The 22,216-nt window shown below is 53.5% G+C and overlaps 2 protein-coding genes across 2 annotated transcripts in view; one reads left to right on the top strand and one right to left on the bottom strand.

Moving 5' to 3' along the window:
- Positions 1-12,482, bottom strand: part of LOC139240116 (aminopeptidase Ey-like) — a 201,975-nt gene extending 189,493 nt beyond the window's left edge. Inside the window, exons 1-3 of the mRNA XM_070868492.1 lie at positions 12,363-12,482; positions 8,434-8,629; positions 6,849-7,079 (exon numbers count right to left, since the gene is read on the bottom strand). Coding sequence (XP_070724593.1) covers positions 6,849-7,079; positions 8,434-8,629; positions 12,363-12,482 — 547 coding nt within the window. The remainder of the gene's footprint in view (positions 1-6,848; positions 7,080-8,433; positions 8,630-12,362) is intronic.
- LOC139240216 (multiple epidermal growth factor-like domains protein 10) overlaps positions 1-22,216 on the top strand; it is a 232,263-nt gene that overhangs the window by 22,689 nt on the left and 187,358 nt on the right. The window lies entirely within an intron of this gene.

Raw genomic sequence — 22,216 nt, 5'->3', positions numbered from 1 at the left:
ATGCCATTACAACGCTTTCCCGTTGCATCCGGGTGCGGATTGTCGAGAGTTGCCTGTATTTCGGAGGGATAGAAAAGATAAGTTAGGAGGCGGAGTTGGGAACATGGGTTTAAGAGGGAAAGCAGGCTGAAGAGAGGGGTGATCTTCCGAGACAGAAGTGATACAGGAAAAGCCACTCCAGTTTGAGCTCTGGGGTCTTGAAGTGCGTAATACTGGGCGAGCGATCCAGTCATCATAGGTTTCAGTCGTGGCTCAGTGGGCAGCACTCTCTCTCTGAGTCAGAAGGTCGAGGGTTCAAATCCCACTCCAGAGGCTCGAGCGCAGAATCCAGGCCGACACTCCCAGTGCAGTACTGAGGGAGCGCCATACTGCGCTGTCGGAGGGGCAGTACTGAGGGAGCGCCATACTGCGCTGTCGGAGGGGCAGTACTGAGGGAGCGCCATACTGCGCTGTCGGAGGGGCAGTACTGAGGGAGCGCCATACTGCGCTGTCGGAGGGGCAGTACTGAGGGAGCGCCATACTGCGCTGTCGGAGGGGCAGTACTGAGGGAGCGCCATACTGCCCTGTCGGAGGGGCAGTACTGAGGGAGCGCCATACTGCGCTGTCGGAGGGGCAGTGCTGAGGGAGCACCGTACTGCGCTGTCGGAGGGGCAGTACTGAGGGAGCGCCATACTGCGCTGTCGGAGGGGCAGTGCTGAGGGAGCACCGTACTGCGCTGTCGGAGGGGCAGTACTGAGGGAGCGCCATACTGCGCTGTCGGAGGGGCAGTACTGAGGGAGCGCCGTACTGCGCTGTGGGAGGGGCAGTACTGAGGGAGCGCCGTACTGCGCTGTGGGAGGGGCAGTACTGAGGGAGCGCCGTACTGCGCTGTGGGAGGGGCAGTACTGAGGGAGCACCGTACTGCGCTGTCGGAGGGACAGTACTGAGGGAGCGTCCCACTGCGCTGTCGGAGGGGCAGTACTGAGGGAGCACCGTACTGCGCTGTGGGAGGGGCAGTACTGAGGGAGCACCGTACTGCGCTGTGGGAGGGGCAGTACTGAGGGAGCACCGTACTGCGCTGTGGGAGGGGCAGTACTGAGGGAGCGCCATACTGCGCTGTCGGAGGGGCAGTACTGAGGGAGCACCGTACTGCGCTGTGGGAGGGGCAGTACTGAGGGAGCACCGTACTGCGCTGTGGGAGGGGCAGTACTGACGGAGCGCCGTACTGCGCTGTCGGAGGGGCAGTACTGAGGGAGCACCCCACTGCGTTGTCGGAGGGGCAGTGCTGAGGGAGCGCCCCACTGCACTGTCGGAGGGGCAGTGCTGAGGGAGCACCGTACTGCGCTGTCGGAGGGGCAGTACTGAGGGAGCACCGCACTGCGCTGTCGGAGGGGCAGTACTGAGGGAGCGCCACAATGCGCTTTCGGAGGGGCAGTACTGAGGGAGTGCCGCACTGCACTGTCGGAGGGGCAGTACTGAGGGAGCGCCGTACTGCACTGTCGGAGGGGCAGTACTGAGGGAGCGCCGCACTGCGCTGTGGGAGGGGCAGTACTGAGGGAGCACCACACTGTGCTGTCGGAGGGGCAGTACTGAGGGAGTGCCGCACTGCACTGTCGGAGGGGCAGTACTGAGGGAGCACCGCACTGCGCTGTGGGAGGGGCAGTACTGAGGGAGCACCGTACTGCGCTGTCGGAGGGGCAGTACTGAGGGAGCACCGTACTGCGCTGTGGGAGGGGCAGTACTGAGGGAGCACCGTACTGCGCTGTCGGAGGGGCAGTACTGAGGGAGCACCGTACTGCGCTGTGGGAGGGGCAGTACTGAGGGAGCACCGTACTGCGCTGTCGGAGGGGCAGTACTGAGGGAGCACCGCACTGCGCTGTGGGAGGGGCAGTACTGAGGGAGTGCCGCACTGCACTGTCGGAGGGGCAGTACTGAGGGAGCGCCGCACTGCACTGTCGGAGGGGCAGTACTGAGGGAGCGCCGTACTGCACTGTCGGAGGGGCAGTACTGAGGGAGCACCGCACTGCGCTGTCGGAGGGGCAGTACTGAGGGAGCGCCGTACTGCACTGTCGGAGGGGCAGTACTGAGGGAGCACCGCACTGCGCTGTCGGAGGGGCAGTACTGAGGGAGTGCCGCACTGCACTGTCGGAGGGGCAGTACTGAGGGAGCACCGCACTGCGCTGTCGGAGGGGCAGTACTGAGGGAGTGCCGCACTGCACTGTCGGAGGGGCAGTACTGAGGGAGCGCCCCACTGCGCTGGCGGAGGGGCAGTACTGAGGGAGTGCCGCACTGCACTGTCGGAGGGGCAGTACAAGAGGGAGCGCCATACTGCGCTGACGGAGGGATAGTACTGAGGGAGCACCGTACTGTGCTGTCAGAGGGGTAGTACTGAGGGAGCACCGCACTGTCGGAGGGGCGGTACTGAGGGAGCGCTGCACTGTCAGAGGGACAGTACTGAGGGAGCACCGCACTGTCGGAGGGGCGGTACTAAGGGAGTACCGCACTGTCGGGGGGGCGGTACTGAGGGAGTTCCGCACTGTCGGAGGTGCCGTCTTCCGGATGTGAAATTAAACCGAGGCCCCGTCTGTCTCTCAGTAAAAGACGTAAAAGATCCCACAACCACTATTGGAAGAAGAGCAGGGGGAGTTCTCCCCGGTGTCCTGGGGTCAATATTTATCCTTCACCAACATCACTAAAACAGATGATCTGGGTCATTATCACATTGCTGTTCGTGGGAGCTTGCTGTGCGCAAATTGACTGCCGTGTTTTGCACATTACAACAGTGACTATGCTCCAAAAGTACTTAATTGGCTGTAAAGCGTTTTGGGACGTCATGAAAGGCGCTATAGAAATGCACGTCTTTCTTTTAAATCCCACTTGTGGCAGTTTGAGAATTTGAAAAAAGTTGACAAAATCTGGAAGTAAAGAGGAGAGTTGGGTAAAAATGAGCGAGAAGCTATGGGATTGTCATAACACCCCCAATGGTTCACTGATACACCTTTAGGGGAAGGCAGCCTGCTGTCCTTACCCGGTCTGGGGCCTATATGTGACTCCAGACCCACATCACATGAGGTTGGCTCTTAACTCATCATCAGTCCCTCAGAAGCGAGGAAGACTTGCTTCCACTCTTAAAATGAATGAACAGCCCAATACGAGAGCCACAGTCCCTGTCACAGGTGGGACAGACAGTGGTTGAGGGAAGGGGAGGGTGGGACTGGTTTGCCGCACGCTCCTTCCGCTGCCTGCGCTTGGTTTCTGCACGCTCTCGGCGACGAGACTCGAGGTGCTCAGCGCCCTCCCGGATGCACTTCCTCCACTTAGGTCGGACTGGTCTTTGGGCCAGGGACTCCCAGGTGTCGGTGAGGATGTTGCACTTTATCAGGGAGGCTTTGAGGGTGGTCCCTTGTAACGTTTCTTCTGCCCACCTTTGGCTCGTTTGCTGTGAAACCAGGCCCTCAAATTCGCCACCAATCTCATGGTCTACAGGGCTGTAGTGATACCCGCCTCCTGTATGGCTCAGAGACATGGACCATGTACAGTAGACACCTCAAGTCGCTGGAGAAATACCACCAACGATGTCTCCGCAAGATCCTACAAATCCCCTGGGAGGACAGACGCACCAACGTTAGCGTCCTCGACCAGGTCAACATCCCCAGCATCGAAGCACTGACCACACTCGACCAGCTCCGCTGGGCAGGACCACATGGTCCGCATGTCCCCGACACGAGACTCCCAAAGCACGCTCTTAACTGCTCCTCTGAAGTGGGTTAAGCGAACAGAATCGGCTCACGACCACCTTCTCGAGGGGCAATTAGGGATGGACAATAAATGATAGTCTTGCCAGTGACGCACTCGTCCCCGTGAATGAGGGTTTTTTTTTAAGTTCAAATCTATAAAGAGGTTGTTACATTAATAGGGTCGACTGCGTACAGGAAATGGAAGAGGAAATCGGCAGACAGATTAGAGACAGGAGTAGGAATGGGAAAAAGTCCTGGTCTGGGAGATTTTAATTATCGATGGGGACAGAAAGGGAGGAAATGGAGAAAAGGATTAAATTAAACTCGGAAATTGTGTAGAGGCCCTGTTAGGCCCCAGCTGGATTATTGTGGCCAATTCTGGGCCTCACACACTTTCATCACCATCATAGGCAGTCCCTCGGAATCGAGGAAGACTTGCTTCCACTCTAAAAGTGAGTCCTTAGGTGGCTGAACAGTCCAATACGGGAATTACAGTCTCTGTCACAGGTGGGACAGACAGTGGTTGCGGGAAGGGGAGGGTGGGACTGGTTTGCCGCACGCTCCTTCTGCTGCCTGCGCTTGGTTTCTGCACGCTCTCGGCGACGAGACTCGAGGTGCTCAGCGCCCTCCCGGATGCACTTCCTCCACTTAGGGCGGACTGGTCTTTGGCCAGGGACTCCCAGGTGTCTGGGGATGTTGCAATTTATCAGGGAGACTTTGAGGGTGTCCTTGTAACGTTTCCTCTGCCCACCTTTGGCTCGTTTGCCGTGAAGGAGTTCTGAGTAGAGCGCTTGCTTTGGGAGTCTCGTGTTGGGGCATTCGAACAATGTGGCCTGACCAGCGGAGCTGATCGAGTGTGGTCAGTGCTTCGATGCTGGGGATGTTGGCCTGGTCGAGGACGCTAACGTTGGTGCGTCTGTCCTCCCAGGGGTTTTGCAGGATCTTGCGGATCGCACACTTGAGGGAGGATGTCAAGGCATTGGAGAGGGTGGGGAGGGAGATTGACCAGAATGGTCCTGGGGATAAGGGACTTCAATGACGTGGAGAGACTGGAGAAGCTGGGGTTGTTCTCTTTAGAGCAGAGAAGATCAAGGGGAGACACGTGCGTGCAGCCCAATGGCCTCCAACAGTGACACCATCTAGTGGCTCGTGATCCTAAAGGTACATACATGACAATGCTCCCCTCTGAGATATTAACACAGTCTTTTACAAATTGAGACGGTCCGGTGGTTTATGTCCTGGGTTGACCGTCTCAGTTCAACTCCAGCCTTGGGTGAGTGTTCAGAGTCTGTTGTGACTGGTGGCTGGGTGACTGACCTGATGGGAGTGGCAATGGCCATGTCAGGGATTGAAAGTCCATTTTCATTGAACATGTCAGCGATTGAAAGTCCCGATTCACTGATGACCACTGAGTCCTCTGATGACTGGGGGTAGGTTGGTTGGTTGTCATTTGTCTCTTCCTCCGACTGTTCCAGTTCGTCTGTGTGCCACAGCTTTGTCTGATCCATATGTTTCCTGCATGTTTGCCCATTTTTGAGCTTGACAATAAATACTCTGTTTTCCTCCTTGGCCATGACAGTAACAGCGATCCACTTGGGACCCTGACCATAATTCAGAACATATACAGACAGGATCATTTACAGAAATATCATGTGACACAGCTGCGCGATCGTGATATTCTTGCTGACTTTGCCTTCTATATTCAACATGATTGTTCAAGTCAGGGTGTACAAGAGATAGCTTGGTCTTAAGACCTCTCTTCATTAGTTCAGCAGGCGAGACCCTGGTAAGCGTGTGTGGTCTTGTCCTGTAACTAAGCAGTATGCAGGACAGGAGGTCTGCAGTGACCCTTGGGTTACTCACTTCATACTCTGCTTTATGATTTGTTCAGCACGTTCTGCTTGCCCATTGGATGCAGGTTTGAACAGTGCTGACCTTACATGTTTGATACCATTGAGCTTCATGAACTCCTGACTGGTGAAACACGATCCGTTGTCACTAACAACGATGTCAGGCAGACCATGTGTCGTGAAGATGACACTGAGATTCTCAATGGAAGCTGTGGATGTGCTGAATGACATGATTATACTCTCTGTCCACTTCGAATATGCATCCACCACAACTAAAAACATCTTCCCCAGGAAGGGACCTGCAAAGTCCACGTGGATACTGGACCATGGTTTAGACGGCCACGACCACAGACTCAGCGGCGATTCCGCTGGTACTTTGCCGCGTTGCATGTAAGTGCTGCACTCATGCACACATGATTCCAGCTCAGAGTCAATTCCCGACCACCATAATGAGATCTGGCGATGGCTTTCATCATTACAATGCCGGGATGTGTGCTATGTAGCTCACGTACAAATTTCTCTCTCCCTTTCTTGGGTATAACAACACGATTGCCCCACAGTATATAATCCGACTGAATAGACAGTTCGTCTTTGCGACGAATGTAAGGTTTGGTCTCCTCGCACAGTTGCTTGGGTATGGCAGACCAATCACCTTTGAGGATGCAACTCTTCATCACCGATAAAATCGGGTCCTGGCTGGTCCAGGTCTTAACTTGTTGAGCCGCGACAGGGGTTCCTTCACTCTCAAAAGCATCCATAACTAACAATAGGTCCGCTGGCTGTGGCGTTTCCACCTCCGCTGTGGGCAACGGCAGACGGCTCAAAGCATCGGCACAATTCTCGGTGCCAGGTCAAATGAGCGGCTTGTAATCTGTCTCCAGTTCAAACTGAAGACCAAACAGGTACTGATGCATCTTTTTAACCCCATACACACAGGCTAGTGCTTCTTTCTCTGCCATGCTGTAGGCTCTTTCCGCTTTAGACAAACTTTTTGAAGCATACGCGACTGGTTGAAGTTTACCCGACTCATTAGCTTGTTGGAGTGTGCAACCAATTCCATATGATGAAGCACCACAGGCCAATACTAAACGTTTGCATGGATCATAATGTACAAGCAGCTTGTTAGAGCAAAGCAGATTAGTGGCTTTCTCAAAAGCTCTGTCTTGAGACGCACCCCACACCCAGTTGTCGCCTTTTCTTAGCAGCATGTGCAGTGGTTCTAAAGAGGTGCTCAATTTAGGTAGGAAGTTATCGAAGTAGTTGAGTAGACCCAGGAACGAACGCAGCTCCGTCACATTCTGCGGCTTGGGTGCATTCTTGATGGTCTTGGTTTTCGGGTCTGTGGGCCTGATGTTGTCAGCAACAAGTTTCCACCCCAGGAATTCGACCTCTGGTGCCATGAAGATGCACTTCGAGCGTTTCAGTCTGAGTCCCACTTTGTCCAAACGATGTAGAGCTTCTCCCAGGTTGTTCAGATGTTCCTCGGAGTCACGACCGGTGATCAGGATGTCATCTTGGAACACAACAGTTCTGGGAATGGACTTCAGTAGACTCTCCATGTTCCTCTGAAATATTGCTGCAGCAAGCAAACTCCAAAAGGGCACCTGTGATAAATAAACAGTCCTTTATGCGTGTTGATGCACATAAGTCTCTTCAGCGTCTCGACCAGCTCCTGTGTCATGTAGGCCGAAGTCAAGTCCAGTTTGGTGAATTACTTCCCCCCGGCTAGAGTTGCAAACAAGTCATCAGCCTTTGGTAATGGGTACTGATCCTGTTTTGAAACCCTGTTGATTGTAACCTTGTAGTCTCCACAGATTCTGACTGTGCCATCACTTTTCAGCACAGGAACAATGGGGCTGGCCCATTCATTCATTTCAATCTGTGATATGATCCCTTCACGCTGGAGTCTGTCCAGTTCGATTCCGACCTTCTCCCTCATCATATATGGAACTGCCCGAGCTTTATGATGGATGGGTCTCGTATCTGAGTCCACGTGGATCTGCAACTTGGCTCCCGTGAAGTTGCCGATGCCTGGTTCAAACAGCGAGGGGAACTTGATCAATACTTGGGCACATGTATCTTCCTCCGACGACAACACCTTGATGTCATTCCAATCGCATCTGATTTTTTCAAGCCAGTTCCTGCTGAACAGCGTTGGGCCATTGCCTGGGACAACCCATAGCGGTAACTCGTGAACCGCACCGGCATTTTAATTGTGGCACTGCCAATCACCATTATGAGTTTTTTTGTGTATGTGCGCAACTTGGCATTGACTGGACTCAGCCTGAGCCTCATAGCCTTAGTATCCCACAGCTTGTCGAATGCCCTCTGGCTCATTATCGATTGACTCGCCCCCGTGCCCAGTTCCATCGATACCGATGCCCCATTAAATTTCACGTTGGTCATTATCGGTTTGCTCTTAGTTAGGAACGAGTACAGTGCATACACTTCTGCCTCTGGTATCTCGGATTGTGTATTCGGATCCCGCTAGTCTGACCATCATCCTCCACATGGTGTGTCGCAGCACGCTTGCTCACCTGCGGACACTTGCGCCGGAGATGCCCCACTCTCAGACAGCCTTTGCAGCTATATTGCTTAAATCTGCACTGCTGGTGCCAGTGATTACCTCCACAACGCCAACACGGAGAAATCGGATACATTCCCGCTGGCGGACTTTGGGCAGCCACAGGTTTTGCAGTCGGGTAGGCCCTGCCATGTGCCGAACGCCGAACCAATCACATTTACAGTACTTGCCGAGTTTCGATTTTTCACTGATATCTGCTTTAGACTTCTATCCGTCGTCATGCATGACTGAGCGATCGTCATGGCCCTGTTCAAGTCCAGCGTCTCCACCGCCGGTAGTTTACGCAGGATCACCTCGCGGTTGATGCCGATTACAAAGAAGTCCCGCAGCACGTCTGCCAACACGGCCCCGAACTTACACGGTCCCGCTAGACGTCTCAGGTCGGCAATGAATTCCGCCGCATTCTGGCCCTCTGAGCGAATGTGAGTGTAAAGGCTGTATCTCGAGAGGATGATGCCTTCGTCTGGCTTAAGGTGGTCCTGTGCCAGTGTACACAACTCTTCATACGTCTTCTCTGTTGGACTCACAGGCAGGAGTAGATTCTTTATCAGACCATCAATTTTTGGACCACAAACCGTGAGGAACAGCGCCCGGCGCCGATCTGCGTCACCGACCTCCTCCATTTTGTTGGCCACAAAGAACTGGCTCAAACGGCTCACAAAGTCTGCCCAATCTTCTCCTTCCACAAATCGCTCCAACAATCCAATTGTGCTCATTTTTGCATGCAAAGGTTCTTGTTGCCTCGTCGCCAAATGTTGTGTATGCAATAACTGTTAGACTGAGTACTGTGTAACTACAAGAGGTATGACCTCGGCTCTGCTTTATTAAGGCCCAAAGTGACTAATATACAAAATGGCTGGCCTTTTATACTTGGGCTGCACCCACGTGCATGCACACATGTGCGTGCAGCCCAATGGCCTCCAACAGTGACGCCATCTAGTGGCTAGTGATCCCAAAAGTACATACATGACAGATCAGTCCAACATCCCCAGCGTCGAAGCACTGACCACACTCGACCAGCTCCGCTGGGCAGGGCCACATTGTTCGCATGCCCCGACACGAGACTCCCAAAGCGAGCGCTCTACTCGGAACTCCTTCATGGCAAACGAGCCCAAGGTGGGCAGAGGAAACTGTTGTGTACTTAACTGCTCTAGTAATGACTCCATGAGGCAGTGTGTTGTACGTGAACTGTAGTGACCTTAGTCCTTTATTCGTTAACCCCAGAGTGAGGATCACACCTGGTGGCCTGCCTTTTATACTCGGCCAGGCACACCTGTACAGGTAACCTACAAGTCTCCCACTGCAGTGCCCTCTGGTGGCACACCTTGTGATAGTACCAACAGTAGCCATGTAGGATACATGACATCACTCCCCCCCCTGAGCCCTCAGCGCAAATCGCCTCTGCATTGACTGTGTTCTGGGCTTAGCTCTATGTGGGCTCTGTCTGGTTGACCCTTGGTCGGTCACTTCTGTTATGTCTCAAATAAAGCAATGTGGCTTAGTACAGTAGACTTGAGTAATTGTGACCTTAGTCTCTTTATTCTGACTCCAGAGTGCTGGCACAGCATGGGAGGCTTGCTTATATACAGTGCTCCCAAGGGATGCTGGCATCCCTTGGGACTCCAACAGATGCGCCCTCTGGTGGCGGTAGAATGCTGGTTACAAGGTATTGCATACATAACATCGGTCCCCCCCAAAGTCAATAGTATTTACAGGGTGAGACGATCTGGGGCTTTCCGCTCCCTAGTCGATCGTCTCGGTACAAACACAGGTGCAGGTGAGTTGGTGGGGCCTTCGCTGGGCTGCTGTGCAGCTGACCTTGCTGGGCTGCTGGGGGTGGTTAGTTCAGCTTCGTGGTCAACGTGATATCAGTTGCCACTTGTGTGTGCATCGAGGGTCGAAGTTGGTGGTGTCCTCTTCAGGTTGCTCGTGGCTGTCTGTGAATCGCAGTTTGGTTTGGTCCAAATGCTTTCTGCAAGTTAGTCCATTTGCAAGTTTGACCTGAAACACCCCGCTCCCTTCTTTGGCTACGACAGTGCCAGCGAGCCATTTGGGACCATGTCCATAGTTGAATACAAATACAGGGTCATTGACTTCAATATCGCGTGACAAATTTGCGCGATCATGGTACACGCTTTGTTGATGCCGCCTGCCCTCGACATGATCATGGAGATCAGGGTGGACAAAAGAGAGCCTTGTTTTGAGCGCCCTTTTCATGAGCAGTTCGGCAGGGGGAACCCCGGTGAGCGAGTGGGGTCTTGTGCGGTAGCTGAGCAGGACTCGGGACAGGCGGGTCTGCAGGGAGCCTTCCGACACGCATTTCAAGCTTTGCTTGATGGTTTGGACTGCCCGTTCTGCCTGGCCGTTAGATGCGGGCTTGAACGGGGCAGATGTGACTTGCTTGATCCCATTGCGGGTCAGGAATTCCTTGAATTCAGCGCTGGTGAAACACGGCCCATTGTCGCTGACAAGGACATCAGGCGTGGCAAACATGGCTCGTAGGTTTTCGATGGTGGCAGTGGACATGCTTACAGACATTATTACACACTCAATCCATTTTGAATAAGCATCCACAACAACCAAGAACATTTTGCCCAGAAATGGGCCAGCGAAGTCAATGTGGATCCTAGACCATGGCTTGGAGGGCCATGACCACAAACTTAGCGGTGGCTCTCTGGGTGCATTGCTCAGTTGAGAGCAAGTGTTGCATTGGCGCACGCAAGACTCCAAATCTGAGTCGATGCCGGGCCACCACACATGGGATCTGGCTATAGCTTTCATCATTACTCTACCTGGGTGGGTACTGTGTCGTCGCGTATGAACGTTTCCCTGCCTTTCTTCGGCAAAACCACGCGGTTACCCCACAAAAGACAGTCCGTCTGTATGGACATTTCATCTTTGTGCCGCTGGAACGGCTTGATCTCTTCCTGCATCTCCACTGGGACACTGGACCAGCTCCCATGGAGGACACAGTTTTTGACAAGGGACAGTAAAGGATCCTGGCTGGTCCAGGTCCTGATCTGGCGGGCCGTAACGGGTGACTTTTCGTTTTCAAATGCATCCATCACCAAGAGCAAGTCTGCAGGCTGTGCCATTTCCACCCCGGTGGTGGGCAATGGTCGCAGACTGAGAGCATCAGCGCAGTTCTCTGTGCCTGGCCTGTGGCGAATTACATAGTTATAGGCAGACAGCGTGACGTCCATCTTTGGATGCGAGCAGAGGCATTGGTATTAATACCTTTTCTCTCTGAGAATAACGATATGAGCGGCTTATGATCAGTTTCTAACTTGAACTTAAGCCCAAACAGATACTGGTGCATTTTTTTCATCCCATAAACGCACGCCAGAGCTTCTTTTCAATCATGCTGTAGGCCCTTTCGGCCTTGGACACACTCCTGGACGCATAAGCGACCGGTTGCACTGTTCCTGATTCGTTTGCTTGTTGTAACACACACCCGACCCCGTACGAAGACGCATCGCAAGCTAGCACTAACCGTTTACATGGGTCTGTTTGTTGGAACATAACAGATTTCTGGCTTTCTCAAAAGCTGTCTCTTGTGATTTCCCCCATACCCAGTCATCTCCCTTGCGTAGCAACATGTAGAGGTTCTAGCAAGGTGCTTAACCCGGGTAGGAAATTAACAAAATAATTGAGGAGTCCCAGGAATGACCGCAGCTCCATCACGTTCTGTGGTCTTGAATCGTTCTTGATGGCCTCCATCTTGGTGTCGGTGGGTCTGATGCCGTCTGCCGCGATTCTTCTCCCGAAGAACTCAACCCCTGGCGCCAGGAAAACACACTTCGAGCGTTTCAACCTGAGTCCCACATGATCTAGCCGACTTAGAACCTCTTCCAGGTTCTGCAAGTGTTCGATGGTGTCCCGGCCTCTGATCAATATGTTGTCCTGGAAAACCACGGTGCGCAGAACCGACTTTAGCAGACTCTCCATGTTCCTTTGAAAAATAGCCGCGGCCGATCGAATCCCAAACGGGCATCTATTGTAGATGAACAGACCTTTGTGCGTGTTGATGCAGGTGAGGCCTTTCGAAGATACCGCCAGCTCCTGCGTCATGTAGGCCGAGGTCAGGTCCAGCTTGGTGAACGGTTTCCCTCCTGCCAGTGTCGCAAATAGGTCGTCTGCCTTTGGTAGCGGGTACTGGTCCTGCAGCGAAAAACGGTTAATCGTTACTTTATAGTCCCCACAAATTCTGACCATGCCATCGCCCTTGAGAACCGGAACAATCGGACTGGCCCACTCGTTGAACTCAGTCGGTGCGATGATACCCTGTCGTTGCAGCCTGTCCAGCTCGATCTCCACTTTATCTCGCATCATGTGTGGTACCGCACGTGCCTTGTGGTGGATGGGCCGTGTACCGGGAACCAAGTGGATCTGCACCTTTGCCCCAGAGAAATTTCCGATGCCTGGCTCAAACAACAGCGGAAACCTGCTCAGAACCTGGGCACATGAGGCGTCGGCAACAGATGAAAGCGCTCGGATGTTGTCCCAGTTTCAGCAGATTCTTCCCAGCCAGCTTCTGCCGAACAGTGTGGGGCCATCTCCTGATACAATCCATAGTGGGAGTTCGTGCATAGGAGACTTTTACTGCTGCACTGCCAATTACAGGGATCAGCTCTTTAGTGTAAGTTCTCAGCTTGATATGAATAGGGCTCAGCTTGGGCCTTTGTGCCTTGTTGCACCACAGCCTCTCGAGGGCCTTTTTGCTCATAGACTGACTTGCACCCGTGTCCAGTTCCATGGATACTGGAATTCCGTTCAGTTCAACTTTTAACATGATCGGTGGACATTTTGTGGTGAAGGTGTGCACCCCGTACACTTCTGCCTCCTCGGTTCGAGTCTCTGGTTCAGCCTGATCCACCATGGATCGGTCCTCCTCTGCAACGTGGTGGTTTGCAGGGTTTGCAGCTCGTCTGCACATTCGCTGGAGGTGTCCCATTGGTCTGCAGCCGTTGCACGCCTAGTGCTTGAAGCGGCATTGATGGGCCCGATGATCACCTCCGCAGCGCCAACAAGGTGTTAACTGCCTCACATTAACGATTGATGGCAGACTCTGGGTCATCTGAGGTCATACAGCTGCAGGCGTGTACATTCTGCCATGTATATTCCTGCTCAAAAACAACATTACTTTGTGCACAGTACGAGCTGAAACCTCTTCTGCTGCGAAATGTATCGCTGTTATCGCTGGTGGACATAAATGCCTGCGCTATCGTTGTGGCTTTGCTCAGATTCGGTGTTTCAACAGTCAATAGTTTGCGAAGGATTACCTCATGGCCAATGCCAAGCATAAAAAAGTCTCTCAGCATTGTTCTAGGAATCCATCAAATTCGCAAGGCGCCTTAATTCGGCGACGTAGCTCTCCACTTCCTGGCTCTCCGACCGATGACACGTGTAGAACCAATATCTCGCCATCAAAACACTTTCCTTAGGATTTAGGTGCTCCAGGACTAGCGTACACAATTCTTTATAGGATTTGGTTGTTGGTTTTACTGGAGCGAGAAGATTCTTCATGAGGCCATAGGTTGTTGCCCCACAGACGGTAAGGAGGATCGCCCTTCCTTTGGCAGTGTTCTCGTCCCCTTCCAGCTCGTTGGCCACGAAGTATTGGTCGAGACTCTCCATGAAGGCCTCACAATCGTCCCCTTCTGAGAACTTCTCCAGGATACCAACTGTTCTTTGTATTTTCGCACGGTTGTTTGTTATCTCGTCGCCAATTGTTACGCTCATAATAAAGGATGAAACTGAGTACTGTAAGCAATGAGTAAGTGTGACCTTAGCTCCTTTAGTTAGACTCCAGACTGCAGGTACCGCGTGGGAGGCCTGCTTATATACTGTGCTCCCAACGGATGCTGGGATCCCTTGGGACTCCAACAGGTAGGCCCTCTGGTGGTGGTGTGATACAGGTTGCCAAGGGTTACATACACAACAGCCGGGAAAGGGAAAAGGTGAGTTCAGGGACTAGGAGACCACTTTGGAATTGGGCAGTATTTAGGAAGCAGAGGAGGAAGTTGAGCTGAGGTGAGGTGAAAGAAAGAAGTACTGCCCCTCCGACAGTGCGGCGCTCCCTCAGTACTGCCCCTCCGACAGTGCGGCGCTCCCTCAGTACTGCCCCTCCGACAGTGCGGCGCTCCCTCAGTACTGCCCCTCCGACAGTGCGGCGCTCCCTCAGTACTGCCCCTCCGACAGTGCGGCGCTCCCTCAGTACTGCCCCTCCGACAGTGCGGCGCTCCCTCAGTACTGCTCCTCCGACAGTGCGGCGCTCCCTCAGTACTGCCCCTCCGACAGTGCGGCGCTCCCTCAGTACTGCCCCTCCGACAGTGCGGCGCTCCCTCAGTACTGCCCCTCCGACAGTGCGGCGCCCCCTCAGTACTGCCCCTCCGACAGTGCGGCGCTCCCTCAGTACTGCCCCTCCGACAGTGCGGCGCTCCCTCAGTACTGCCCCTCCGACAGTGCGGCGCTCCCTCAGTACTGCCCCTCCGACAGTGCGGCGCTCCCTCAGTACTGCCCCTCCGACAGTGCGGTGTTCCCTCAGTACTGCCCCTCCGACAGCGCGGCGCTCCCTCAGTACTGCCCCTCCGACAGTGCGGCGCTCCCTCAGTACTGCCCCTCCGACAGTGCGGCGCTCCCTCAGTACTGCTCCTCCGACAGTGCGGCGCTCCCTCAGTACTGCCCCTCCGACAGTGCGGCGCTCCCTCAGTACTGCCCCTCCGACAGTGCGGCGCTCCCTCAGTACTGCCCCTCCGACAGTGCGGCGCCCCCTCAGTACTGCCCCTCCGACAGTGCGGCGCTCCCTCAGTACTGCCCCTCCGACAGTGCGGCGCTCCCTCAGTACTGCCCCTCCGACAGTGCGGCGCTCCCTCAGTACTGCCCCTCCGACAGTGCGGCGCTCCCTCAGTACTGCCCCTCCGACAGTGCGGTGTTCCCTCAGTACTGCCCCTCCGACAGCGCGGCGCTCCCTCAGTACTGCCCCTCCAACAGTGCGGCGCTCCCTCAGTACTGCCCCCCTCCGACAGTGCGGCGCTCCCTCAGTACTGCCTCTCCGACAGTGCGGCGCTCCCTCAGTACTGCCCCTCCGACAGTGCGGCGCTCCCTCAATACTGCCCCTCCGACAGTGCGGCACTCCCTCAGTACCGCCCCTCCAACAGTGCGGCACTTCCTTAGTACTGCCCCTCCAAAAGTGCGGCGTTCCCTCAGTACTGCCCCTCCGACAATGCGGCATTCCCTCAGTACTGCCCCTCCGACAGCGCGGCACTCCCTCAGTACTGCCCCTCCGACAGTGCGGCGCTCCCTCAGTACTGCCCCTCCGACAGTGCGGCACTCCCTCAGTACCGCCCCTCCGACAGTGCGGCGCTCGCTCAGTACCGCCCCTCCGACAGTGCGGCACTCCCTCAGTACTGCCCCTCCAACATTGCGGCACTCCCTCAGTACTGCCCCTCCTACAGTGCGGCACTCCCTCAGTACTGCCCTCCAACAGTGCGGCACTCCCTCAGTACTGCCCTCCAACAGTGCGGCACTCCCTCAGTACTGCCCCTCCAACAGTGCGGCACTCCCTCAGTACTGCCCCTCCAACAGTGCGGCACTCCCTCAGTACTGCCCCTCCAACAGTGCGGCACTCCCTCAGTACTGCCCCTCCAACAGTGCGGCACTTCCTCAGTACTGCCCCTCCGACAGTGCGGCGTTCCCTCAGTACCGCCCCTCCGACAGTGCGGCACTCCCTCAGTACCGCCCCTCCGACAGTGCGGCACTCCCTCAGTACCGTCCCTCCGACAGTGCGGCACTCCCTCAGTACTGCCCCTCCGACAGTGCGGCACTCCCTCAGTACTGCCCCTCCGACAGTGCGGCACTCCCTCAGTACCGTCCCTCCGACAGTGCGGCACTCCCTCAGTACCACCCCTCCGACAGTGCGGCACTCCCTCAGTACCGCCCCTCCGACAGTGCGGCACTCCCTCAGTACTGCCCCTCCGACAGTGCGGCACTCCCTCAGTACTGCCCCTCCGACAGTGCGGCACTCCCTCAGCACTGCCCCTCCGACAGTGCGGCACTCCCTCAGTACTGCCCCTCCGACAGTGCGGCACTCCCTCAGTACTGCCCCTCCGACAGTGCGGCACTCCCTCAGTACTGCCCCTCCGACAGTGCGGCACTCCCTCAGTACTGCCCCTCCGACAGTGCGGCACTCCCTCAGCACTGCCGCTCCGACAGCGCAGTAGGGCGCTCCCTCAGTACTGCACAATCGGCCTGGATTGTGTGCTTAAGTCTCCAGAGTGGGGACTCGAAGCCACGACCTTCTGACTGGGAGGCAAGAGAGAGAGAGTGCTGCCCACTGAGCCATGGCTGAGAAGGACCAACTTGCAGAGCACCAAGCAGGGAGCGGATGGAGTACCCTCGCTGGCTGTGTGGGTGCCAGTTTCCACAACCAGCTGGGCGTTGACACAGTGTGGGCAGCAGGACAGCCTGAACACGTGCTGAAACTCATCTGGGGGAAATGATATTAAAGCTTGGATGCGATCCTTCAATAATATACAAAATTACTCCACTTCGAGACTGCCTCCGGCTTGAGACATTCGAAGCAAAGAGTATGAGCACCGACACGACTCGTTCCCACACAATTATCCGCCCCGCTGGTTTTCATTTAGATTTCCTCACCTCTGCGATCCAGGCTAACTTCATTCCCGGGCAGTGACATCATTCGAGCAAGGAGGTTTTGATTTAGTGAGCCTGCAAATCGTTATCTCCTTGCGTTTAATCTGCTCCGAATGTGGCGGGTGATTCGGCCCAGATGCCTGGCCGCTTTTTCCCTTTCAAACCCCGCTCACCCGCAATCAGCCTCTTAAATAGCTGAACCTTATGTGACAGCGTGGGAGCCTGAGACATTCACGGACCATGGCGTGGGGGGCCCGACCGAGACGAGGCCTCCCACATCGTACAGCGAGGGAAGGATCAGAGGGCGGGGGGGGGCGGTGGGAAGGATTGCTGCTGAGAGGAACGTATGAGAGAGGCCCATTGAATGGGAGTGTTTGATGGGACAGTGTAGAGGGAGCTTTACTCTGTATCCAACCCCGTGCTGTACCTGCCCTGCGAGTGTTTGATGGGACAGTGTAGAGGGAGCTTTACTCTGTATCTAACCCCGTGCTGTACCTGCTCTGGGAGTGTTTGATGGGACAGTGTAGAGGGAGCTTTACTCTGTATCTAACCCCCTGTACCTGCCCTGGGAGTGTTTGATGGGGACAGTGCAGAGGGAGCTTTACTCTGTATCTAACCCCATGCTGTACCTACCCTGGGAGTGTTTGATGGGACAGTGTAGAGGGAGCTTTACTCTGTATCTAACCCCGTGCTGTACCTGCCCTGCGAGTGTTTGATGGGACAGTGTAGAGGGAGCTTTACTCTGTATCTAACCCCGTGCTGTACCTGCCCTGCGAGTGTTTGATGGGACAGTGTAGAGGGAGCTTTACTCTGTATCTAACCCCGTGCTGTACCTGCTCTGGGAGTGTTTGATGGGACAGTGTAGAGGGAGCTTTACTCTGTATCTAACCCCGTGCTGTATCTGCCCTGGGAGTGTTTGATGGGACAGTGTAGAGGGAGCTTTACTCTGTATCTAACCCCGTGCTGTACCTGCCCTGGGAGTGTTTGATGGGACAGTGTAGAGCGAGCTTTACTCTGTATCTAACCCCGTGCTGTACCTGCCCTGGGAGTGTTTGATGGGACAGTGTAGAGGGAGCTTTACTCTGTATCTAACCCGTGCTGTACCTGCCCTGGGAGTATTTGATGGGACAATGTAGAGGGAGCTTTACTCTGTATCTAACCCATGCTGTACCTGCCCTGGGAGTGTTTGATGGGACAATGTAGAGGGAGCTTTACTCTGTATCTAACCCATGCTGTACCTGCCCTGGGAGTGTTTGATGGGACAGTGTAGAGGGAGCTTTACTCTGTATCTAACCCCGTGCTGTACCTGCCCTGGAAGTGTTTGATGGGACAGTGTAGAGGGAGCTTTACTCTGTATCTAACCTGTGCTGTCCCTGCCCTGGGAGTGTTTGATGGGGACAGTGTGGAGGGAGCTTTACTCTGTATCTAACCCGTGCTGTACCTGCTCTGGGAGTGTTTGATGGGATAGTGCAGAGGGAGCTTTACTCTGTATCTAACCCCGTGCTGTACCTGCCCTGGGAGTGTTTGATGGAACAGTGTCGAGGGAGCTTTACTCTGTATCTAACCCCATGCTATACTTGCCCTGGGAGTGTTTGATGGGACAGTGTGGAGGGAGCTTTACTCTGTATCTAACCCCATGCTATACTTGCCCTGGGAGTGTTTGATGGGACAGTGTAGAGGGAGCTTTACTCTGTATCTAACCCTATGCTATACTTGCCCTGGGAGTGTTTGATGGGACAGTGTAGAGGGAGCTTTACTCTGTATCTAACCCCGTGCTATACCTGCCCTGGGAGTGTTTGATGGGGACAGTGTAGAGGGAGCTTTACTCTGTATCTAACCCCCTGTACCTGCCCTGGGAGTGTTTGATGGGACGGTGTAGAGGGAGCTTTACTCTGTATCTAACCCCGTGCTGTACCTGCCCTGGGAGTGTTTGATGGGACAGTGTAGCGGGAGCTTTACTCTGTATCTAACCCCGTGCTGTACCTGCCCTGGCAGTATTTGATGGGACAGTGTAGAAACATAGAAAATAGGTGTAGGAGTAGGCCATTCGGCCCTTCGAGCCTGCATCACCATTCAATAAGATAATTGCTGATCATTCCCTCAGTACCAATTTCCTGCTTTCTCTCCATACCCCTTGATCCCTTTAGCCGTAAGGGCCATATATAACTCTCTCTTGAATATATCCAATGAACTGGCATCAACAACTCTCTGCAGTAGAGAATTCCACAGGTTAATAACTCTCTGAGTGAAGAAGTTTCTCCTCATCTCGGTCCTAAATGGCTTACCCCTTATCCTTAGACTGTGACCCCTGGTTCTGGACTTCCCCAACATCGGGAACATTCTTCCTGCATCTAATTGTCCAGTTCCGTCAGAATTTTATATGTTTCTATGAGATCCCCTCCCATCCTTCTCAACTCCAGTGAATACAGTCCCAGTCAATCCAATCTCTCCTCATATGTCAGTCCTGCCATCCCTGGAATCAGTCTGGTGAACCTTCGCTGCACTCCCTCAATAGCAAGAATGTCCTTCCTCAGATTAGAAGACTAGAACCGAACACAATATTCCATGTGAGGCCTCACCAAGGCCCTGTACAACTGCAGTAAGACCTCCCTGCTCCTATACTCAAATCCCCTCGCTATGAAGGCCAACATGCCATTTGCCTTCTTCACCGCCTGCTGTACCTGCATGCCAACTTTCAATGAAGATGTACCATGACACCCAGGCCTCGTTGCACCTCCCCTTTTCCTAATCTGTCGCCATTCAGATAATATTCTGCCTTCGTTTTTTTCCACCAAAGTGGATAACCTCACATTTATCCACATTATACTGCATCTGCCATGCATTTGCCCACTCACCTAACCTGTCCAAGTCACCCTGCAGCCTCTTAGCATCCTCTTCACAGCTCACACCGCCACCCAGCTTAGTGTCATCTGCAAACTTGGATATATGACACTCAATTCCTTCATCCAAATCATTGATGTATATTGTAAATAGCTGGGGTCCCAGCACTGAGCCCTGCGGCACCCCACTAGTCACTGTCTGCCATTCTGAAAAGGACCCGTTTATCCCGACTCTCTGCTTCCTGTCTGCCAACCAGTTCTCTATCCACATCAGTACATTACCCCCAATACCATGTGCTTTAATTTTGCACACCAATCTCTTGTGTGGGACCTTGTCAAAAGCCTTTTGAAAGTCTAAATACACCACATCCACTGGTTCTCCCTTGTCCACTCTACTAGTTACATCCTCAAAAAATTCTCGAAGATTTGTCAAGCTTGATTTCCCTGTCACTGCTTTCCAAATGCGCTGCTATTACATCTTTAATAATTGATTCCAACATTTTCCCCACCACCGATGTCAGGCTGACCGGTCTATAATTACCTGTTTTCTCGCACCCTCCTTTTTTAAAAAGTGAGATTACATTAGCTGCACTCCAGTCCATAGGAACTGATCCAGTGTTGATAGAATGTTGGAAAATGACCACCAATGCATCCACTATTTCTGGAGCCACTTCCTTAAGTACTCTGGGATGCAAACTATCAGGCCCTGGGGATTTATCGGCCTTCAACCCCATCAATTTCTCTAACATAATTTCCCGACTAATAAGGATTTCCTTCAGTTCCTCCTTCTCACTAGACCCTCGGTCCCCTAGCATTTCCGGAAAGTTATTTGTGTCTTCCTTCGTGAAGACAGATCCAAAGTATTTGTTCAATTGGTCTGCCATTTCTTTGTTCCCCATTATAAATTCACCTGAATCTGACTGCAAGGGACCTACGTTTGTCTTCACTAATCTTTTTCTTTTCACATATCTATAGAAGCTTTTGCAGTCAGTTTTTATGCTCCCAGCAAGCTTCCTCTCATACTCTATTTTCCCCCTCCTAATTAAACCCTTTGTCCTCCTCTGCTGAATTCTAAATTTCTCCCAGTCCTCAGGTTTGCTGCTTTTTCTGGCCAATATATATGCCTCTTCTTTGGATTTAACACTATCCTTAATTTCCCTTGTTAGCCATGGTTGAGCACCTTCCCCGTTTTAATTTTACTCCAGACAGGGATGTACAATTGTTGAAGTTCATCCATGTGATCTTTAAATGTTTGCCATTGCCTATCCACCGTCAACTCTTTAAGTATCATTCGCCAGTCTATTCTAGCCAATTCACGTCTCATACCATCAAAGTTACCTTTCCTTAAGTTCAGGTCCCTCGTCTCTGAATAAATTGTGTCACTCTCCATCTTAATAAAGAATTCTACCATATTATGGTCACTCTTCCCCAAGGGGCCTCGCACAACAAGATTGCTAATTAGTCCTTTCTCATTACACATCACCCAGCCCAGTCTGTAGAGGAAGCTTTACTCTGTAACGAACCCCGTGCTGTACGTTCACTGGGAGTGTTTGATGGGACAGTGTAGAGGGAGCTTTACTCTGTATCTAACCCGTGCTGTACCTGCCCTGGGAGTATTTGATGGGACAATGTAGAGGGAGCTTTACTCTGTATCTAACCCCGTGCTGTACCTGCCCTGGGAGTGTTTGATGGGACAATGTAGAGGGAGCTTTACTCTGTATCTAACCTGTGCTGTCCCTGCCCTGGGAGTGTTTGATGGGGACAGTGTAGAGGGAGCTTTACTCTGTATCTAACCCGGGCTGTACCAGCTCTGGGCGTGTTTAATGGGACAGTGTAGAGGGAGCTTTACTCTGTATCTAACCCGTGCTGTACCTGCTCTGGGAGTGTTTGATGGGATAGTGCAGAGGGAGCTTTACTCTGTATCTAACCCCGTGCTGTACCTGCCCTGGGAGTGTTTGATGGGACAGTGTCGAGGGAGCTTTACTCTGTATCTAACCCCGTGCTGTACCTGCCCTGGGAGTGTTTGATGGGACAGTGTAGAGGGAGCTTTACTCTGTATCTAACCCCGTGCTGTACCTGCCCTGGGAGTGTTGGATGGGACAGTCTAGAGGGAGCTTTGCTCTGTATCTAACCCCGTGCTGTACCTGCCCTGGGAGTGTGTGATGGGACAGTGTAGAGGGAGCTTTACTCTGTATCTAACCCCGTGCTGTACCTGCCCTGGGATTGTTTGATGGGACAGTGTGGAGGGAGCTTTACTCTGTATCTCACCCCGTGCTGTTCCTGCCCTGGGAGTGTTTGATGGGACAGTGTAGAGGGAGCTTTACTCTGTATCTAACCCCGTGCTGTACCTGCCCTGGGCATCCTCCTTGCCCCAGTCCCACATCCTCCAAGCGACCCCAAGTCTGTCAGATTGTTGTAAAAACCTAACTGGGTGACTGATGTCCCTTCTGGGGAAGGAGGCCTGCTGTCCTTACCCTGGTCTAGGTCTACAAGTGACTCCAGCCCCACAACCAAAGTTGGTGACTGTTAACCGCCTTCTGAAGCGTTCTAGCTCGCCACTCCGCGCTGGGA

Source organism: Pristiophorus japonicus, chromosome 30 (genome assembly GCF_044704955.1).
Source record: "Pristiophorus japonicus isolate sPriJap1 chromosome 30, sPriJap1.hap1, whole genome shotgun sequence".
Classification (NCBI taxonomy): domain Eukaryota; kingdom Metazoa; phylum Chordata; class Chondrichthyes; family Pristiophoridae; genus Pristiophorus; species Pristiophorus japonicus.
This window is presented reverse-complemented; position numbering and strand designations above follow the sequence as displayed.